This window comes from Narcine bancroftii, chromosome 4, assembly GCF_036971445.1.
Source record: "Narcine bancroftii isolate sNarBan1 chromosome 4, sNarBan1.hap1, whole genome shotgun sequence".
Classification (NCBI taxonomy): domain Eukaryota; kingdom Metazoa; phylum Chordata; class Chondrichthyes; order Torpediniformes; family Narcinidae; genus Narcine; species Narcine bancroftii.
Genome location: NC_091472.1, coordinates 266,812,261 through 266,832,346, shown reverse-complemented (window position 1 = coordinate 266,832,346; position 20,086 = coordinate 266,812,261). Strand labels below are relative to the sequence as shown.

General features: G+C 45.5%; 2 protein-coding genes across 11 annotated transcripts in view; one reads left to right on the top strand and one right to left on the bottom strand.

The window, feature by feature from the left end:
- Positions 1 to 1,826, bottom strand: part of LOC138761939 (N-myc-interactor-like) — a 48,242-nt gene extending 46,416 nt beyond the window's left edge. For 2 of the 8 annotated variants that reach the window (XM_069934950.1, XM_069934957.1), the window contains exons 1-2: positions 1,060 to 1,209; positions 810 to 865 (exon numbers count right to left, since the gene is read on the bottom strand). In XM_069934950.1, the coding sequence (XP_069791051.1) occupies positions 810 to 865; positions 1,060 to 1,174 (171 nt within the window). In that variant the 5' untranslated portion in view covers positions 1,175 to 1,209. The other 6 variants (XM_069934953.1, XM_069934951.1, XM_069934955.1 and 3 more) reach the window with 6 other exon arrangements.
- Positions 1,534 to 20,086, top strand: part of LOC138761938 (protein mono-ADP-ribosyltransferase PARP14-like) — an 84,450-nt gene continuing 65,897 nt past the window's right edge. Inside the window, exons 1-2 of one of the 3 annotated variants that reach the window (XM_069934948.1) lie at positions 1,534 to 1,889; positions 17,642 to 17,860. In XM_069934948.1, coding sequence (XP_069791049.1) covers positions 17,659 to 17,860 — 202 coding nt within the window. In that variant the 5' untranslated portion in view covers positions 1,534 to 1,889; positions 17,642 to 17,658. The remainder of the gene's footprint in view (positions 1,890 to 17,641; positions 17,861 to 20,086) is intronic. The other 2 variants (XM_069934947.1, XM_069934946.1) reach the window with 2 other exon arrangements.

Below are 20,086 nucleotides of genomic sequence, written 5' to 3'. Positions count from 1 at the left end.
TTCTTTAATTCTCTGTGTTCCACAGTTTTCATTCATTATCTGTTCCTTTATTTGTTTACATGTATACACTGTGTACAGTTATTTTTACAATATTAATAAGTGCTTCACCCGCAGAAAAAAAAGGGTTGTGTATGATGTCTTACATGTACTGATAATCAATCTGAGATCTGCTTTTTGCGGTTATGTAGTTCTCACCTTTGCAAAGTAAATTAAAATAGCACAGTGAAATTTTGTACCTGCATTTGTGTTTATCAGTTAACCTCAAGTCTACTTTAACTTTATGACGATATGGATTTTGCTGTGCATAATGGCTGCCCAGTTTAGTAACATTTTATTAGTGATTGGCTAGAGCATTCTGAGGCAATTTTATGTTTAAAGAACAAATGTGCTTTCTTTATTTTCCTGTCCTCCAAAATAATTGATACATTTTAGTTCAATTATTTACATGCACAAGTATCAACATATCTGCAACTTTTACCAGTGTTCGGAATTCTTTATAGAAAAAAAACCCATTCTGCTCATTGAAATCAAGCAGCCTCAGTGGGAGAACCAGAAAAGCTAACATTTTGGTTCTTGATTGCGAAGTGTTGACAATTCCCTTTCTCCCACTGATCCTCCTTGACCCACTGAGTTTTCACAACAGTTTTTTTTTGCTCGCTATTCCTGCATCTGAATCCCTTCTGCATCTATAAATTCTTAATGCACTCAAAGATGGTGAACTGGATCGACTGAAAATCATACAAAGATTCTGCTTTTTGGTTTCAAAGTTTCATTGAACTTAATACTTTTTAAAAAAATACTATACTTACAAGACTTAAGCTACTGTCATCAGAGGGCATCTGGGGTCTGCTGTATTGATCCATACCTTAGCTCAAAGGAGAAAAAAAACACCATTAATATACATCAATAACAACAAAATTTCTTATTTTAAAAATAACAAGCATACTGTGCCATCAGAGTATTCCGAGAATGAATCAGGAGTTCAAATGGAGTCAGAACTTTTTTTTAAAAAAAGGTTAAATCACTCCATTTGGAAGTAAGCTGGACAGTTCTCCAAACCTGTCGTTTGGCATGCCTTCCAGATACAAGGAAGGGCAGGACTTCTTTGGGCTATGATCATGGCTGGGGCCAAGTTCGCCTGAATCAGCGAGCTCCCAGCAATGGACCTCAGCATTCACAGAGCGAAACACAATGAAGACATCAACCAAACACCTTATAACCCGGAAGCAGACTTAAAATATACTTTTTTAAAAAATATGCATACTTCTCCAACTGCAGCCCTAGAAAGAAATGCTCCACTCTGTTGAAACCGAAGTTATTTCTTTGGTGCAAATGCTGCCAGCTATACCAAGCACACGTTCTAATTTCTAATATTATCCTTCTGTCCCTCCAGTCAATGCCAGAGAGACCCCAGCAAAAACTGGGGGCCCCGCTGACGAATGTCCTTTCTCTGGGTCGCACCGTCCTCGGAATGAACCAGCGGGGAGTGGACAGACGCCCCCACGGATACTCACCAACCTTCGCAAGTACCGGCTGCTCGCAGGATTCATCCACATTGGTTTCACTTTCTCTGCGGGTTTACTGGAAACCACCTGACTTGTGCAACATGTTTTTTTTTAAGGAAAGAAGCAGGCGCCGCATATTGGAGTGAACTTAAACCGGTTTGGGCGTGAGCTTGATGGTTCAGAAGGGGGTGAGCTCTGCTATTCGTGCTCGGACGCCACGGTAGAAGACTTGGTCCGAGGAAGTGAGAGCGGTAGGAAGTTGGTGAGGTCCTCGGCTTGTCGGAATAACCAGCAAAAACACCGTCTTTCCCCTGTCCATGAGCATCTTTTGGAGGAACTATTTCTATTGGCAGAGGTTGGTCGAACCTCTGGGGATAAATGCAGGTAGATGTGTCGAACTCAGTTCTTGCCTTGATGGGGAGTGCATAAACTCTAAACATCAATCAGCCTTCTCTTGGCACGATCCCTTTCAAACTGCCATGTTACATGGGGTTAACCAGGCAATTTGCATGATTTGCGACCCAGTTACATGGTAAATTGAAAGGGTCCAACTGGGTCAACCTGGTCAGAACCCAACTGGGTCCCTGACCTATATCAGAGGTCGCTACCACGGTGGGGGTAGAGAGGTCGCTGCCACGGGGAAGGGGTAGAGAGGTCGCTGCCACGGGGAAGGGGTAGAGAGGTCGCTGCCACGGGGAAGGGGTAGAGAGGTCGCTGCCACGGGGAAGGGGTAGAGAGGTCGCTGCCACGGGGAAGGGGTAGAGAGGTCGCTGCCACGGGGAAGGGGTAGAGAGGTCGCTGCCACGGGGAAGGGGTAGAGAGGTCGCTGCCACGGGGAAGGGGAAGAGAGGTCGCTGCCACGGGGAAGGGGAAGAGAGGTCGCTGCCACGGGGAAGGGGAAGAGAGGTCGCTGCCACGGGGAAGGGGAAGAGAGGTCGCTGCCACGGGGAAGGGGAAGAGAGGTCGCTGCCACGGGGAAGGGGAAGAGAGGTCGCTGCCACGGGGAAGGGGAAGAGAGGTCGCTGCCACGGGGAAGGGGAAGAGAGGTCGCTGCCACGGGGAAGGGGAAGAGAGGTCGCTGCCACGGGGAAGGGGAAGAGAGGTCGCTGCCACGGGGAAGGGGAAGAGAGGTCGCTGCCACGGGGAAGGGGAAGAGAGGTCGCTGCCACGGGGAAGGGGAAGAGAGGTCGCTGCCACGGGGAAGGGGAAGAGAGGTCGCTGCCACGGGGAAGGGGAAGAGAGGTCGCTGCCACGGGGAAGGGGAAGAGAGGTCGCTGCCACGGGGAAGGGGAAGAGAGGTCGCTGCCACGGGGAAGGGGAAGAGAGGTCGCTGCCACGGGGAAGGGGAAGAGAGGTCGCTGCCACGGGGAAGGGGAAGAGAGGTCGCTGCCACGGGGAAGGGGAAGAGAGGTCGCTGCCACGGGGAAGGGGAAGAGAGGTCGCTGCCACGGGGAAGGGGAAGAGAGGTCGCTGCCACGGGGAAGGGGAAGAGAGGTCACTACTGTGTCACTTACCGGGTCATCGCGGGGGTGGGATCTCCCTTAAATTGCCGGATTGGCGATTTAATGGGTCGATTTCCCCCAGTGATTTGAAAAGTGCTTCCAGCATCTTTGCCCCAGTCATTGCAGCCAGGTCCCAGGAGGGCTACCAAGGTGCTGCCATTTGAAAAGAGCCACAGTGACAGCGACCTGGTTTTAAATCCTGTGCTGATAGTAAGGTTTGTACGTTCTCAAATTGATGATGTGGGTTTCCTTCAGGTACTTTCTCCTACCTTCCAAAATGTAGGTTAATTGGTGTATTTGGGTGGTGCATTATTATGGGTCTGTTGGTATACTGTATCTCTAAATTAAAATTTGAAGTAAAAAAAAACAGACTGCTGGAAATATTCAGGAAGTCTGTGTAAAGGCAAATGGAGAATGTTGAGGTCAAAGAACCCATGTTAGAACTGGAAACAACAGGGTTGGTGGCAGAATGAGTGTTAGAGAAGAGCATTAGCGTAACCAAGTGGGGCACAGTCCACAGTTGTAAACTCACTCGTGGGGGGGGGTTGGGGTTGCTGGCAGTGACCTACCTGCTGGCCAGATGTAAACCTCCCCTGTCCTTCTGATGGAGCACCGCAAGTGTTGCTTTTATTGCATGGAGGGTAATTAGTGTGCATCAAGCTAGATAGTGTTACTTGATGCACCCTAGTGATGTGGGCGGGCAAGCATATGTGGGAACAGCACCTCATGGGGGTGGGGGCATATCTGCGAATGGACCCCTCCTTGGCACTGACCATGGGAAACAGGGATAAGTGGCAGAGAAGCTGACAGGAGGCTAGGCAAAGATCTTTGTTCAGTTGAGGCGAGGTATGTAAAATATCCTTAGGGCAATAGGTCAAAGGGAAATACCTGTGTAAAATCAATGTTGTCTATGAGACTTGTAAACAACAACCTGGAGAGTCAAATGTCGAATATCTGTGAGGTTCAACAGGATTGGAGGGCAGCTAATGTTGTTCTGTTGCTTAAGAAAGATCTTGTTTAAGAAAGTTGCTTACCACATCTGGGGTAATCCCTGCAGTTCCAGTCTCCTTATTTGAGGAAGGATGTACTGGCTTTGGAGGTGGTACAGAGGAGATTCACCAAGTTGATTCCTGAGATGAGGGGTTTGTGGTAAACCACTGTAATCTATAATTATCTGGTCAAGCATAGCTTTTGGCTGGTTGTACCTGTGGCCCCTCCTCACAGGCTCCTTAATAGAGGTGACTGTTCCCTAGCCCCCTGCAACTTAGTGGAGAACAACTGAACAGTCGTGAGGCTATGTTCTCAAGCGAATTAAAGCCTATTGGTTTCTCCTGAGTGATTGATGGGTCATCATTTTAATTCACTTGATGTTTTCTACAATGGAGCAGATCCTCAAACCAGAAAATCTGGAAATTGACCCTCAGTCGCCTGAGGCATCTACTAACTTTGAGCTCTGGCTGCAGACCTCCTCTGCCATTGTGCGATCAGAGACTAACAAACTGCAGGTGGTGCACCTCTGGGTCGGCAGCCTGGTGTATTCCATGATCAGGGACGCCAAAATGTACCAGGAGGCTATGGACATCCTCCAAGGGCAATACCTGTGTAAAATCAATGTTGTCTATGTGACTTGAAAACAACAACCAGGAGAGTCAAACGCTGAATATCTTCGGGCCCTGCAAGCACTCGGCAGGCCCTGCGAATGCAAAGCCCTGTTTGCCACGAAGTATACGGAGGACCTGATCCAGGACACCAATGTTGTGGGGGTTGAGTCAAATTACTTCCAACAGAAACTTTTAGGGCAAGGGGAACTCAGTCTGCGAGAGCAGTCGAGCTAGCAGTAAGCAGCTCCATGAAAGCCTCCCGGCGCTCTCGACTGGTTCTGGTAACGACAACCACAGATGCACCACGTGCAGGCTGCAGATGCTGCCATCTTGGAAGCCATCTTCTGGATCTGGCAACACCGCATGTGGGCCCTGGGGGCCACCTTCTACTACAGCAATGTGCAACAACCCGACTCTAGGTTTCACATTCTCAAGCAGTGTAGTCCACACCAACTCACCAGGTCGATAATGAACATCAAGGTAAATGGCCACGTGACGAGTTGCTTGTTCAATAGTGGGAACTCTGAGAGTTTTATACATCTGGACGCAGGTGTCCTTAACATCCAAGTCTTATGCAGTGGACATTCAGGTTTCTCTATTGTGACTTTAATGGTGTGGGGTACTGTATATGACAACTTTAGACTGATGGTAATGCCGCAGCTCTGTGCTGTTGTACTGTTGGGGCTTGATTTTCAATGTCGCCCACTCATTCTGACGCATACTCCCTTCTGGGAATCGCCAACATGGCCAACCAAATTGTCCAGTATTGGGTCATTTTGATCATCAACCTAAAGTCGGCACATTATCAGCTACCCACCCGCACAGAGGACCACCAATATACTGTGTTTGAGGTGGATGGCCGTCTCTACCGCTTCCTGTGGATTCCCTTTGCGGTTGTGAATGGCATCTTGGTCTTCCAGCAGAAGATGGACTGTATGGTGGATCAGTATGAGTTGCGGGCCACCTTCTCATATCTTGATAATGTCACTATTTGCGGCTGTCCTGGTAAACTTGTACCTCTCACTTTGTTTGTTTGAGATTGGTCACAGTGTTTGAGCTACCAAAAGAAAACAGAGACACACACCGAGAGCACTTCAGTTTATACAAATCTTTATTACTAAATCGAAAGCTGATTTCAACTATAATATACAAGCCCTTCCCAATTATATTTATCAACGCCTGGACTGGTCCCAACTGCTGAAGCGAGGCAACGACCGCACACTTGTAGTAGGTTGTCGGGGCGCCGGTAGCGGCTTCTCCACCTCCCCTGACCAGGACGTTGGTTGCACTCTAGAAGTTCTTCTTCTTGCTGACTCAGAGAGTCTCAAACTTCAGCAGCGGGACCATGGCTTATATTACCCAAAAATTGTTTACTCATAGCCCATCACCCTGAAAAAATGGTTTACTTATCTTCAAGGTCTCCTGACAGTCTACAACCAACAAAAGACAACTTCTCTGGGCCCCATGGTGGAATTTAGATTATGTCTGCTAATTCATATGCATTTCTGAGTCCCATGGTGGAATTTAGATTATGTCAGCTTCATACATTATTCTCATAGTAGGTCACTGATACTTAAACTTGTAGAAGCAAAAGTATGGTCTAAATCCTCCATTACAGCGGCCATGACCTGCAGGACCATGGTGCCAATCTCTAGAGATTTCTCAAGACAGTCAAGTTCCTTAATCTGATGTACAGGAAGGGTCAAGTGTGTGTTCCAGGCAACTTGCCTTGCCATCATTGTCTGTGTCATGGAGAATGGCATCATTGGCCTGGACCCACGCCACGTGTGACCACTACCACATAGCCTCAAGGCCCTGAAGGGGTGCCTTGGGATTTTCTCCCATTATGCTCAGTGGGTCCCCAATTATGCGATCAAGGCCTGCCCTCTTATGAAATCTATGTCTTTCTCTCTGGCGGAGGAGGCTTGTGCAGCCTTCAACGGCATCAAGTCAGACATCGCCAAGGCCACAATGCATGCTGTGAATAAATCCACCCTTTTTAGGTGGAAAGCGATGCACCCTTAATCGGGCTGACAGGCCCGTCACATTTTTTTCACGTACCCTGCAGGGACCTGAGATTCGACAGTCCCCAGTTGAAAAAGAGGCCCAAACCATTGTCGAGGCAGTGCGGCACTGGCACCGGTACCTGGCCAGTGAGAGATTCTCCGTGCTGACTGATCAACATGCTGTCGCATTCATGTTCTACGTTCAGCAACGGGGCAAAATCAAAAACGATAAATACTGCAGTAGAGAACAAAATTATCCACCTAATTATGACATCCTGTACCAACCAGGGAAACTTAATGAGCTACCAGATGCTCTGTCCTGTTGGACTTGTGACAGTGCCAAGATTGACTGACTGCAAAACCTCCATAATGATCTTTGTCACCCCGGAGTCACCAGGTTTTTTCACTTTCTTTTAAAAGCACGCAACCTGCCGAACTCCATTGATGAGATCAGGACCATGACAAAGAACTGCCAGGTTTGTGCTGAGTGCAAACCACACTACTACTGATCAGACAGTTCACAATTTATTGAAGCCACTTGCCCCATTGTCTCAGTGAGGACCCCTGCCCTCCACCGACCGTAACATATACCTCCTTAACATCACCAACGAATACTCCTGTTTTCCATTTGCCATCCCCTGCTCGGACATGACTGCTATCACAGTCATCAAGGCCCTGCACAGCTTCTTCATTCTACTTAGCTTCCCCAGTTATATTCACAACGACTGGGGGCCTTTCTTTGAGTGACAAACTGTGTCAGTACCTGTTTGCCAGAGGCATTGCCACAAACAGGACCACCAGTTACAACCCCTGGGGTAACAGGCAAGTGGAGAGGGAGAATGCTACTATCTTGAAGTCGGTCCTCCTGGCCTTGTAGTCTAATGGCCTTGTAATCTAAAGGCCTCCCAGTCTTCTGCTGGCAGAAGGTTCTCCTGGAGGCCCTTCACTCTACCAGAACCTGACTGTGCACAGCCAGGAAATCTGTGATAGGGACCACACTACTAGCATGGCAGATGTCCCCAGGGCCTGTCCTGCTCTGGAGGCATGTGAGGAACCATAAGTCTGATCCATTGGTCAAAAGGGTGCACCTCCTCTATGCCAATCCCCAATATGCCTATGTGACATAACCGGACGAACCCAAGGATGCTGTTTCTGTCAGGGACGGCTCCCTTGGGGGTCCTGGAACCACTGCTAATCATCCCATGCCCTCCTCACCGTTAAACGCTCACGATGCACCTGACCTCTGGTATCCTGTCTCTGCCCTGAGGGAGGATACACCAGACACAGCACCTACCCATCAGCACAATACTGATGATACGAACAGGCACCCAAATCCATCCAGGACTCCGCTGATGCACCGTAGCCACCACCAGTTCTATGATGGTTCCAGCAAACAACCAGACTGCCGGATAGGCTGAACTTATGACTTGCAAATTGTAAACTTGTAACTTTGTAAGTTCCACTTTACCCCTCGGGACTCTTTTTAAAACAATAACAAGGGGTGAATGTGGTCAACCACTGTAATGCATAATTATCTGGTCAGGCACGCATATTGGCCATTTGTACCTGTGGTCCCACCCCACAGGCTCCTGTATAAAGATGACTGTTCCACAGCCCCCTTCAACTCTGTGCAGGATAACCGAACAGTAGAGATATGCTATGTTCTAATGTGAATTAAAGCCTATTGGTTTCTCCACAAGAGCCTCCTGAGTGATTGATGGTGCATCAGGGTTAACCTATGAGGAGAGATTGAGTCATCTGGGACTGTACTTGCTGGAATTTAGAAGAATGAGAGGATCTTCTAGAAATGTATAAAATTAGGTAAGTTGTTTCTGTTGGTGGGAGAGACTCAAGCTAGTGGACACAGTCTCAAGATTCAAGGTAGTAGATTTAGGACAGAGATGAGGAGGAACTGCTTTTCTTAGAGGGTGGTAAATCTATGGAATTCACTGTCCATTGAAGCAGTGGAGAGTAAATATATTTAAAACCAGGTTGGATAGATTTTTGCATAGTAGGGGAATTAAAAGATATGGGGGAAAAGTCAGGTTGGTGAAGATGAGCCTATCATCAAATCAGCCATGATCTCTGAAATGGTAGGGCAAGCACGAATGGCAGGATGGACTACCCCTATTTTTATTTCTGTTCAAATCTAGCATGGTAACAGGCTATTTCAGCGTGAGTCTGTGCTACCAAATTTACATCCCTAACCTGAGTGTTTTGAATGGTGGGAGGAAACCAGAGCCCACAAGGAAAACCCACGCAGACACTGGGAACAAATTCCTTACAGACAGCGTGGGATTCAAACCCTGGCCCCGATTGCTGGTACTGTAATGGCGTTGCGCTAATCACTACACCAACTGAGTCACCCTTCTGAAAGGCTCTAAGAATAATCAATGAAATAATAGGCCCGTAAGCCTGACAAAGTGGGTAAGTTGTTCAAGACTCCGATAAACAGGGACCGACTGGGGGATAGTTAGTACAGCTCTGTGCATAGTTAAAAACACAAAGCTGGGGAAACTAACCAGGTCAAACCGTGTACTTTACATAGCAATGATTTAAAATAAAAATATAAACCAACATTTTGGGCTTGTTGAAGGACTCAAGTCTGAAACATTGGTTGTGTATGTTTATTTGCTATATACAGTATACTGTTTGACCTGCTAAGTTTCCTCAGCTTTGTCTGAAGACTTTTGTGTTTTATTACAGCTTTGTGTGTTGTAGGTCATGTCTAGCCAATCTCAGAGTTTATTGAAGAGGTAATCGGGAACATTTATAAAGGGAAGACAGTGGATGTTGTGTACATGGACTTTAGAGAGACTTTTGACAAGGTCCTGTACAGGAGGTTATTTAAGAATATATTGTTGGTCATTCAGAATTGCTGAGTCTTAATCCAGGAAGTTTTAGAAATAAAGCTGAAGCACTGGGAACACATAAGAGACTGCAGATGCTAGAATCTGGAGTAGAAAGTAATCTGCTGGAGGAACACAGCAGGTCAAGGAACATCAGTGGGAGAAAAAGAATTGTCAATGTTTCAGGCTGCAACTCTTCAACAAGACTGATGTAGTGTTGCTCTGGCTAGCAGAGGAAAGAAAGTGTGAAAATGTGTTAGATTAAATAGAATTTTGTTGCTTCTATTTATTGTAATAGTGGGATTTTATTTGGAAAAAAATAAGTAGGTACCGTTAGGAGAGTCCATATGGGTTACAGACAGGACTGTGTTACTGCAGTCAGGACAAAGGCTGTTGTCAGCTAACTATAATGCAATCACCTCACTGACAAAAGGCAAAGGAGGAAAAACCCAACACCCAACCCCAACCAACCAATTTTCCTTTGCAACCGCTGCAATCGTGTCTGCCTGTCCCGCATCGGACTGGTCAGCCACAAACGAGCCTGCAGCTGACGTGGACTTTTTACCCCCTCCATAAATCTTCGTCCGCGAAGCCAAGCCAAAGAAAAGAAAGAAAAATAATGCAATCACCTTGTACAAGGACTGCCTAAAGAAATCTCTTGGTGCCTGCCACATTGACCACCGCCAGTGGGCTGATATCGCCTCAAACCGTGCATCTTGGCGCCTCACAGTTCGGCGGGCAGCAACCTCCTTTGAAGAAGAACACAGAGCCCACCTCACTGACAAAAGGCAAAGGAGGAAAAACCCAACACCTAACCCCAACCCACCAATTTTCCCTGCAACCGCTGCAACCGTGTCTGCCTGTCCCGCATCGGACTTGTCAGCCATAAACGAGCCTGCAGCTGACGTGGACATTTACCCCCTCCGTAAATCTTCGTCCGCGAAGCCAAGCCAAAGATTTAGACCAGCTTATGCAAGAATGTATACATGACATGTGAATCAGAAGACATAATCTAAATTCCACCATGAGGCCCAGAGATGCAGTTGAATCAGAAGATGCAATCTAATCTAATTTACACCATGAGGCCCACCCATGCAATTGTCTTTTGTTGGTCGCAGACCTTAAAGATAAGTAAATCATTTATTCAGGGTGATGGGCTATGAGTAAGCAATTTTTGGGTAATATAAGCCATGGTCCCACTGCTGAAGTTTGAGACTCTCTGAGGGGTGGAAACATATCTCAGCAAGAAGAAGAACTTCTAGAGTCCAACCAATGTCCCAGTCAGGGGAGGTGGAGAAGCTGCCTCCGGCGCCCCGACAACCCACAAGTGTGCGGTCATTGCCTTGCTTCGGCAGTTGGGACCAGTCCAGGCGTTGATAAGTATAATTGGGAAGGGGTTGCATATTGTAGTTTGATCTCAGCTTTAGAATTTGTAATGAAGATTTGCATAAACTGAAGTGCTCTCAGTGTGTGTGTCTATTTTCTTTCGGTAGCTCAAACACTGTGACCAATCTAAAATGAACAAAATGAGAGGTACAAGTTTACCAGAACAAATTGGTGTAGTCAGAAGGATTGGTCTCGAGATGTTTCGCCGAAAGAAAGAGGTGAGCCCTGAGCAGTTCTTGATTCCGGGATGGACTTCCAAAGACGATGGGTTTGGCATGTTGGCCAATACCCTGTCTTTGTTGGGACCACCCATTAGTTGGGATGAGAGGTTAGATCCATCAAGTACGCCTCTGGGAGAGCGGGTTGCCACTCTCTTTGAGGAAAGTAAATTTCCTGATAAAAAGGGGACGCTGACAGACGGTTTTTGTCTGCTGGCCACAGCCTTATGCCGCGCCGTTCAGCATGAAGCAGAATTAGTTCAGCGAGAAGTAGAATCCCAGCACAAGAGAGAGCAACGAGAGGAGGAGATAGAAGCCATGCGACAATGCTGATTCATGATGAGCAAGATTGTTCGCATCAGCAAGGGGTAGAACCCGATCCACATCGAATTCGTGCCATGATAAGGAAAGGCGACGATCCTGATGTAATTGATGATTGGGATGGGAATGTCTGGTATGATGTAATGGTAGAGATTGAAGGGATAGATGCCCCAGCCTCCCAAGCGGACCCAGGGGAAGGTACCCAAACCCCTGCTTATGCTCTATGGCCCACCCCTCTACGGGATGGCCTCGGCCTCCTCCCATCCACTGGGCAGAGGACCCTGTGGGCCAAAGTGGGGACAGGGATCTTGAGCAGTCAATGATACGTGACTTCTCTATAAAAGAGCTGGCTGCCATTGGAAATCGATTTAGGCAAAAGACGGGACAAACTCTGGTGGCCTGGTAATATATATTTAACCCCTGAGGAATTATTGGGATTAGGAATGTTGACTACTGATATCCGGTTCACTGCTGAGCTACGTGGTAGAATGAGAGAGGTGGATTACTTACTTGCTACTCTAGGAGATGCCCTGTTACGAGTATACCCGTCACCAGTAGATTGGGATTTACATTTGCAGAACAATTGGGGCACCCCAGAGGAGGGTATAGCAGTAAATCGTCAACATCCCCTGGCCTCTGCCTTGTATGCAGAGCATTTGAGGCTGTGGGTACATGGGGGGAGCCCTGACGAAGAGATGTTCACCGCTGGAATGCATACCTGATTGGCTCGTTCCGCTCAACCCACTGTACGGGAACTGGTTCTGTCCGTAACTAGTCTGCTAATTGGACACCCTGTGTCTGAGGCGGTGCACACCTTATCTGGGTTTTAAGTATTAGAGTTGGGAGGTAAATTCGACTCACGTACAACCCAGGTTAAATCAGACACGCAGGATGAAAGGAGAGGGGCTGCTGTTAATAACGGACCGACAAGAAAGGACCTTTTTCTAACCTTGTTAAAGTTAGGCGTACCTAAAAGTGATATTGATGGGAAACCTACTGCGGTCCTTTATGCCCTTTATAATAGTGAAGGAGGGGAACATCATCCCCAGCTGCTGAGTCCTCCTGGCCCAGCTGTGCCTTCACTCCCACTGCTGCTCCTATCGAGCCAGCTTCTCTTGCTCCAGTTACCCGTGATGAGATACAACAATTGGTTAAAAAGGCTCTTAAGGATAATAGTAGCATGTGTTCCTGGAAGCCCCCGAACCCTACTAAGGCATGAGGGTGCGGGCAGGATTCCCATGTCTACTCCATTGAGATACGGGGACCCGCGGCCTTACATACCATTAACAATCCATTGGGTTGGGAGGTGATGACCGCCAATATTTGGCCTTGGTCGATACTGGTGCGGAGCACTCGGTGATTCCTGGTAACCCCAACCTCTAGACTGGACTGGCATTTCGAATAGAGGGGAAGGGAAGAGCAATCACCCTGGAGAAGGAAATAAAAGTCCGCGCCACGGTGGGTGATGGCCCTTCCCCTATATGGTTACATGCCCTGGTGGCTGCCACTGATGAGTGTATCCTGGGTATTAATATGTTGGCCGGTACGGCCCTTAATACTAGTCAAGGGGGATTTGCTTTTGGAATTCGGACTATTACAAAAAGACTAGTGGTGGGCCGGGCTAAGTGGGATCCTGAGATGGTGCCTCCCCCCCCCACCCCCGAAACCAGTATGCATTCCACAATATCGCCTCCCTGGAGGGCAGGAAGGGATTACTGCCACCATCGATGCTTTCTAAGAAGATGGGGTAGTGAGGCCCGCAACATCGCTCTTTAATAGCCCTGTTTGGCTGGTCCATAAGCCGGATGGCTCCTGGAGAATGACAGTTGATTATCGTTTTTTGAACAAACATGCCCCACCATTTGCTTCGGCAGTTCCAGACATTGCTACTGGAACTCAGGAACATGGTATGCTGTCATTGATCTCGCTAATGCCTTCTTCAGTATTCTTATAGCTGAGGTCTCACAGGATCAGTTCACCTTTACCTGGAAGGGGCACTGTATACCTTCCCCCGCCTCCCTCAGGGCTATGTACACTCCCACTACTTGCCACTATCAGCCGCACTGAATCAATCCCCCTGGCTCGATGGGCACATGAACAGAGTGGCCATTTTGGGGAGAAGGGATCAGCTATGTGGGCCCATACACATGTCTTACCCGTCCATCAGGATAATGTCCGCATAGTCGTGCGTGCATGCCAGCCTGTGAAGTCCCGCACCGTTCCTCCTGGTCTGCATGGCCGAATAAGACGGTGAGCTCGCTCGGCTGCGGTCTGGCAAATTGATTACATTGGCCCCATGCCAGACTGTATGGGTGAACGTTACGTCCTACGTTGACACCTTTTCGGGCCTGGATTTTGCTTTTCCCACCAAGATGGCTGACCAAACTAGCACTATCCAAGGATTAAACCATTTAATTTCTCATTATGATGTTCCAGAAGAGATTCAGTCTGATAATGGCTCGCACTTCTCCGGGAAGGCAATCTGTGATTGGGCAACTGACAACAGTATCTTATGGGTCCACCATATTCCTTATTACCCGCAGGCTGATGGGTTAGTTGAACGAATGAACAGCTTACTGAAGGAACAAATTCGTTTATTGACACCACTGGGGACCCTGAAAGGGTGGTGTCATGTGCTGCAGCAGGCAGTCGACAATTTGAATCATCGTCCTTTCAAGGGAGGTGTACCTTTCCACCGACTTCTTCACGCTTCTGAACTACAGCTTATTCCAGAGGAAAAACAGTCATTGCCCTCCATTCCCGAGCTAGAGAATGCCGGACAAAAGGTATGGGTGGCACCACCAGGTAGTGGCCCTCCTGTAAAAGGGGAAATAGTGACACCTGCCCAGTGTAACACTCGGTGGGTAGCTATTGAGGGACAGGATGGTTTAGTTTGTTTAAATACTGAACGCTTACGGCATTGTGAGTGACACATGTCAGGCTTCTTTGTTCCATATCCTTCGTCTTGCGCTCCTGCTGATCTGGCTTGTTAGAAATTAAAGTACCTTTAAAGAAATTGCTCGAGACAAAAATTGAGAACAAAGAACATTTATTACTACAACAATGCAAAGTTGGGTGCTTCCCCTTACCCTGGGAATACACACACACACTGGGGCTCACCCAACTTTTATACAGTCAATTTCAGTATCAGAGTGCCCTCCCCCCTTACATTCTTCTGCCCCCTGGATGGGTTGGGCATAGGTAATCCTTCCTGCCTACGTGCAGTTTCAGTACACTTGGAGGACCAGGGGTATCCTGTCGGTGTCCCTTCATGTTATTGTCCTTATTCACACCTTCCTGATTCTCGGGGCTACAGTCTCTTGATATGCAGAGTTGACTCATTCTATCTAGGGTTGGCTAATTTCATATGTATAAATCTGTGTATGGTTAGCTAATTAGATATGTAGGACTTGGTACTTCTGTCCAGGGCTAGGAGACCCTTATCTGATCCAGACTACCTCAACTTCCTACATTCTATTGTTCCTTACCACTCCTTATCTTAGTCTTATGGTCTTGTCACAAAGACTAGAAGATTCTTATGTTAATCGTGCTGACTCTGCTTTCCTGCATCCTAACCCCCAAGCTTATCCTGTTTGTACTGGTTACAGCCATTTACTGATGAACTTTAGTTTCTTCCATGTTCATAATTTTAGATCAATTTTCCCATCTCTCACAGGCTTAACAGCTGCTTTGATGCCAGCAAATGGATTTGTAATGTCGAGGACGTTCCAAGGGAGTTGCCCGTGGGGGACACGGCCTGATATATCCACTAATATATCTGATATTGTTCAGCATATTTCAAACTCTGTTCGTGAGCTTCAGCGTCTGGGTATTGTGGCCCACAAAGATAGTTTGAGCCTAATTGGAATCCTTTTTCATGGTTAACTGGTACATTTGGGGGGTTGGGCCACAATATTCTCCGTTGGTTGCTCACATTATTGCTTATTTTTGTGATTATTGTAGTTTTGGTTTCTCTTTTTCGCTCCTTCTGTACTCAAATGCTTGTTAGGTCACGTAAGTAACAGACTGCGACCAAGGGATGGAATGTAATGGAGGATTTAGACCAACTTATGCAAGAATGTATACATGTGAATCAGAAGACAATAATCTAATTTACACCATGAGGCCCAGAGATGCAGTTGTCTTTTGTTGGTCGCAGACTGTCAGGAGACCTTGAAGATAAGTAAATCATTTATTCAGGGTGATGGGCTATGAGTAAGCAATTTTTGGGTAATATAAGCCATGGTTCCACTGCTGAAGTTTGAGACTCTCTGAGGGGTGGAAACATCTCTCAGCAAGAAGAAGAACTTCTAGAGTCCAACCAACATCCTGTCGGGGGAGGTGGAGAAGCTGCTACCGGCACCCCGACAACCTATTACAAGTGTGTGGTCATTGCCTCGCTTCAGCAGTTGGGACCAGTCCAGGCGTTGATAAGTATAATTGGGAAGGGTTGCATATTGTAGTTTGAAATCAGCTTTCGATTTAGTAATAAAGATTTGTATAAACTGAAGTGCTCTCGGCGTCTTTCTCTAAATAAGGAACTTGTTATCATTTGTCAATAATACCTCAGCAGGACTTCTGCACACCAAGGAATTATCACATGGCTGACCCATTGTAAATATGGAAGACCGTGGTGGACTCCAGTCCTATATATACCCTTCCTGAATCAAATAGATAGTTTGAACTAAAACTTCAAGTTTAAATTATTATATTAGGGTGAGGCAGTTAGCGCAATGCCTTTGTAGCACCTGCGATTGGGACCAGACTGGGGTTTAAATCCCGCGCTCTCTGAAAGGAGTGTGTACATTCTCCTCATGTCTGCGTGGGTTTTCTCTGGGGGCTCCAGTTTCCTCCTACTGTTCAAAAATGTGAAGATTAATGGGGTGTAAATTGGGTGGCATGGACTCCTGGGCCAAAGTGGCCTGTTACTGTGCATGATGTCTAAATTAAAAAACAAAATGAAATAGATTTAAGGTAAGTGGAGAAAAGTTTAGGGAAGATATCAGAGGTAGGTTTTTTTTAGTGGTGGTTGCATGTTTGCATTGTTGGGGGTGGTGGTGGAACAATAGGGACATTCAGAAGACTCTTAGACAGATACATAGATGTAAGAAAAGTAGAGCGTTATGGCTGTGAGGTAGGGATAAATAGATTGTTGAGGAGTAGGTTTACATAGTGGGCTAAGTAACCGGTACTGTTTGATGTTAAATAGGTAACTCCAGCTCTGAGAATCTGATGGAATTTCCAAATGATTCATTTTTATTGTACAGGCATAACACGGTTTTGAAAAGTGCAGGTTTTGATATAACATAGATTGAAATTTCTGATCCGCAGTTTGAAGTTTGCCACATTAAAGTGTTATTGTTGTTGCTATTTAAACCACCTCATAATACTTGGCAAGACTCTAGTTTAAAATATTTGAAATATAGGTGCTGAGCTGTGGAATACAGTTAAGTGGCTCTGTTGAAAGTTATTGCTGTCTCCACTGTGAGCAAGCTCCCTGCACTATCCCGCAGCATGCTGCCTTACATTGATGTGAATTTATTTTCATCCCTGCTCTGGTATGGCAGACCAACGAGTTTTGAAACCACTGAACAACGTCAGTTTGCGTGAAGGGGAACCCGTGCAATTTGCTGTGGACTAGAGGGAGTTAAGTAGCTGCATTGAAAGTTATTGCTGTCCCCTTTGTGATCGAGCTCCCTACACTATCCCACGGTGGTACCGATCTAACTTTGGTGAAAGTCTCAGGTGGGCGATTTGAAGCAGATCTACATGAGACAAATATTTTCTTAAATAAACAATGATCACTTATTGCCAATAAAGATAATTTTTTATATCCTTTTTATTTTCTTTGGCTTGGCTTCGCGGACGAAGATTTATGGAGGGGGTAAAAGTCCACGTCAGCTGCAGGCTCGTTTGTGGCTGACAAGTCTGATGCGAGACAGGCAGACACAGTTGCAGCGGTTGCAGGGGAAAATTGGTTGGTTGGTGTTGGGTTTTTCCTCCTTTGCCTTTTGTCAGTGAGGTGGGCTCTGCGGTGGGATTATAGGAGTGGAATATATTACATTAAAGTTCATTGTAATAATGCTTTGGACAGTGCAGCTTACCATAGCACTGAATTTGCTTGGAATGGTTTAACTATGTTATACAGGATGTACCTGTATACTTTTACTTTTGGTTTTACAGCACACGGAAGTATTTTCTTGTAAAACAAAATCTTCTATTAAAATACAGTTGGACACTTGCCTTCCCACAGAATCCTTCTGAAATCCAATGGAGTCAGAGCTGACATGTCCTCAAACGATGATGGCACGATTTCCAGTGTTGGTGGAAGGGCTGCATGTTGACCTCCAGTCAGTTAAGAAGAAACTAACCATTTATTTTCAAACCAAGCGCAAATCTGGAGGAGGTGAATGTGAAATCAAAGCACTCCCTGATCAAACAAAATTCCTGGTATATTTTAAAAGTGAACAAGGTAAACATTTATTTTTGTTAAGACAATTTTATCCGCATTATTTCTTCACTTGTATATAAATATCTAAATACTACTTGGCCATAATAAGCTGTTGACTATTTGATAAACTGACACTTATTTTCAACTCTTTTCTGCATGATTTCGTAGCTCACTTTTGGTTCGAATTTGCAACCCTTCAGGCTTATTTTGACATTTGGGGAGTTTCTCAGATATTATCTTTTCCTTTCAGAATTTGATTGAAGCACAATTAGAATATTGCTGCCTTAGTTGACAAGGGGAAATTCCAACATTATCAAACGTGGCTTGGTAAATTGGTCTCTCAGTTCCAAGTCAGGGGGTTTTGGGTTTACTGCTCACTGCATGGAGAGTTGACAGGAACCAAGAAATGGAAAGACACTGACAGTCTTTTTTGGTGCAGTTTTAGTTACCTAACTATAGGAAAGATATTAATAAGATTGAAAGAATACAGACCATCCCACATCCTGCAAACTGTTTGTTTAGACTAGCTTAAGTAGACAACTTGGAGAGCATGGACAAATTGGACTGAAGAGCCTGTTTCCATGCTATAAATTCTGTGACTCAAACAATGAACTGCTTTTTCCCAAAAAGCTTCACACCGAGATGGGATTCCCATCTCATACTTGTGCTGGTAATAAGGCCTGACCCTCCCTGCCTTAATTTTCTATTTTGACTCAACTCTAACTGGCTCCATCATTCTAATTTTAGTATACCTGAGGTCATCAAAACTCCTATTTTCTAGCTCACAATAAGCCTGTTCACCCATCTTGCTAACTTACATCTTGCTAACAAAATCCAAATTTAATACTTCTTTCTCCATTTTCCTATATTTCTTCTCCATAAACTCTTTCAGCCCTTTGAGATATCTATATGTTCCCCCTTTCTTATCTATGGTGCTTACCCTGAACTAATGTATCCATGATCGCCAGCTTCCATTACCAAGCAATGGAATTCCCCTAGAATTGGTCAGCTTTTCAAACATTTGCCTTTACTTTAAATTGATGTTTAAATCCTGACTCTTTATCCAATCTTTCGATCACCTGTCCGAATATCCTTTAATGAGGCATGCCATCAACTTTATCTTTAATTCCATAATATTTTAGGACACCTTAGTTATGACAGAGATATTTTATAAATGCAAGTTGTCTTAAATTTAAATTAAACATATAGCACAGTAACAGTTCCTTTCGACTGCCCAATTACGTTTTGAATGGTGGGAGGAAACTGGAGCACCTGGAGGAAATGCACGGAGATACAGGGAGAATGTACAAACTCCCGAGCGGGGATTGGCTATCTTCTTTCAAAAAGGCAGCACTTTTTATGCTGGGTGCCATTGCTTTGAATTAGTAGAACCGGGAAAGGCAGATGAAAGGTAACCAATAAGATTGTTTAATCAACAATTGTATGATTTTTGGCTTTGACTGGAGGAATAAATATAGTTTGGAATGATCATTTGGTTGTGTCTGAAGGTTATGATTTTTTTTTTATGAACTAAATGCTGAGATGCAGGAAATGCAGGGAAACATTAAATGAAACTGTGCTGAAATGAGGAATATTTGTCTTTATTGCTTACTCATGGAATGTGAACATTGATGACAAATCATCGGAAACAGATGATGAGTTTATTGTCATACACATTGTGCAATGTACATGTGTATTACAATTCTTGCTGGTTGCAGCTGAATAGGTACTTGTAAAGAAAAACTATGATTAGTAAACATTTTGAATTAAAATAGACAATAAGCACATAAGAAGCATAATAACTATTCACAGTAATCCTAGCGGAAAAAAGTGACTTGCAAGAATGCAGACAATCCTTTGGTGCTGTCAGAGCAGTCCATGATTAGAATAACAAGGAGTCTGTATATTCTCCCTGTCATCTGCATGCTTTCTCCTTGTTCTTTGGTTTCCTCCCAGCTGCAAAAACATCCAGCAATGGGAGGTTAATTGGGTGTTATTGCGGCACGGGTTTCAATGCTTGGGATCAGCTTCTACCGTGTTGTCAACAAATTAAATGAATTTTGAAAAAGAACCAAAGGAAGCATAAACAGTGGTTAGAGCCTGGTATATACTTCCTGGAGCAGTGATTGAGGCAGATTCAATTGAAAGATTTGGGCAAAAATGAGAAAGGAAAGAATTTGGAGAGCTATGTGTGGAATTCAGGGTTTGGGACTGGCTGGATTACCAGAATACACAGTAGACAGTTGC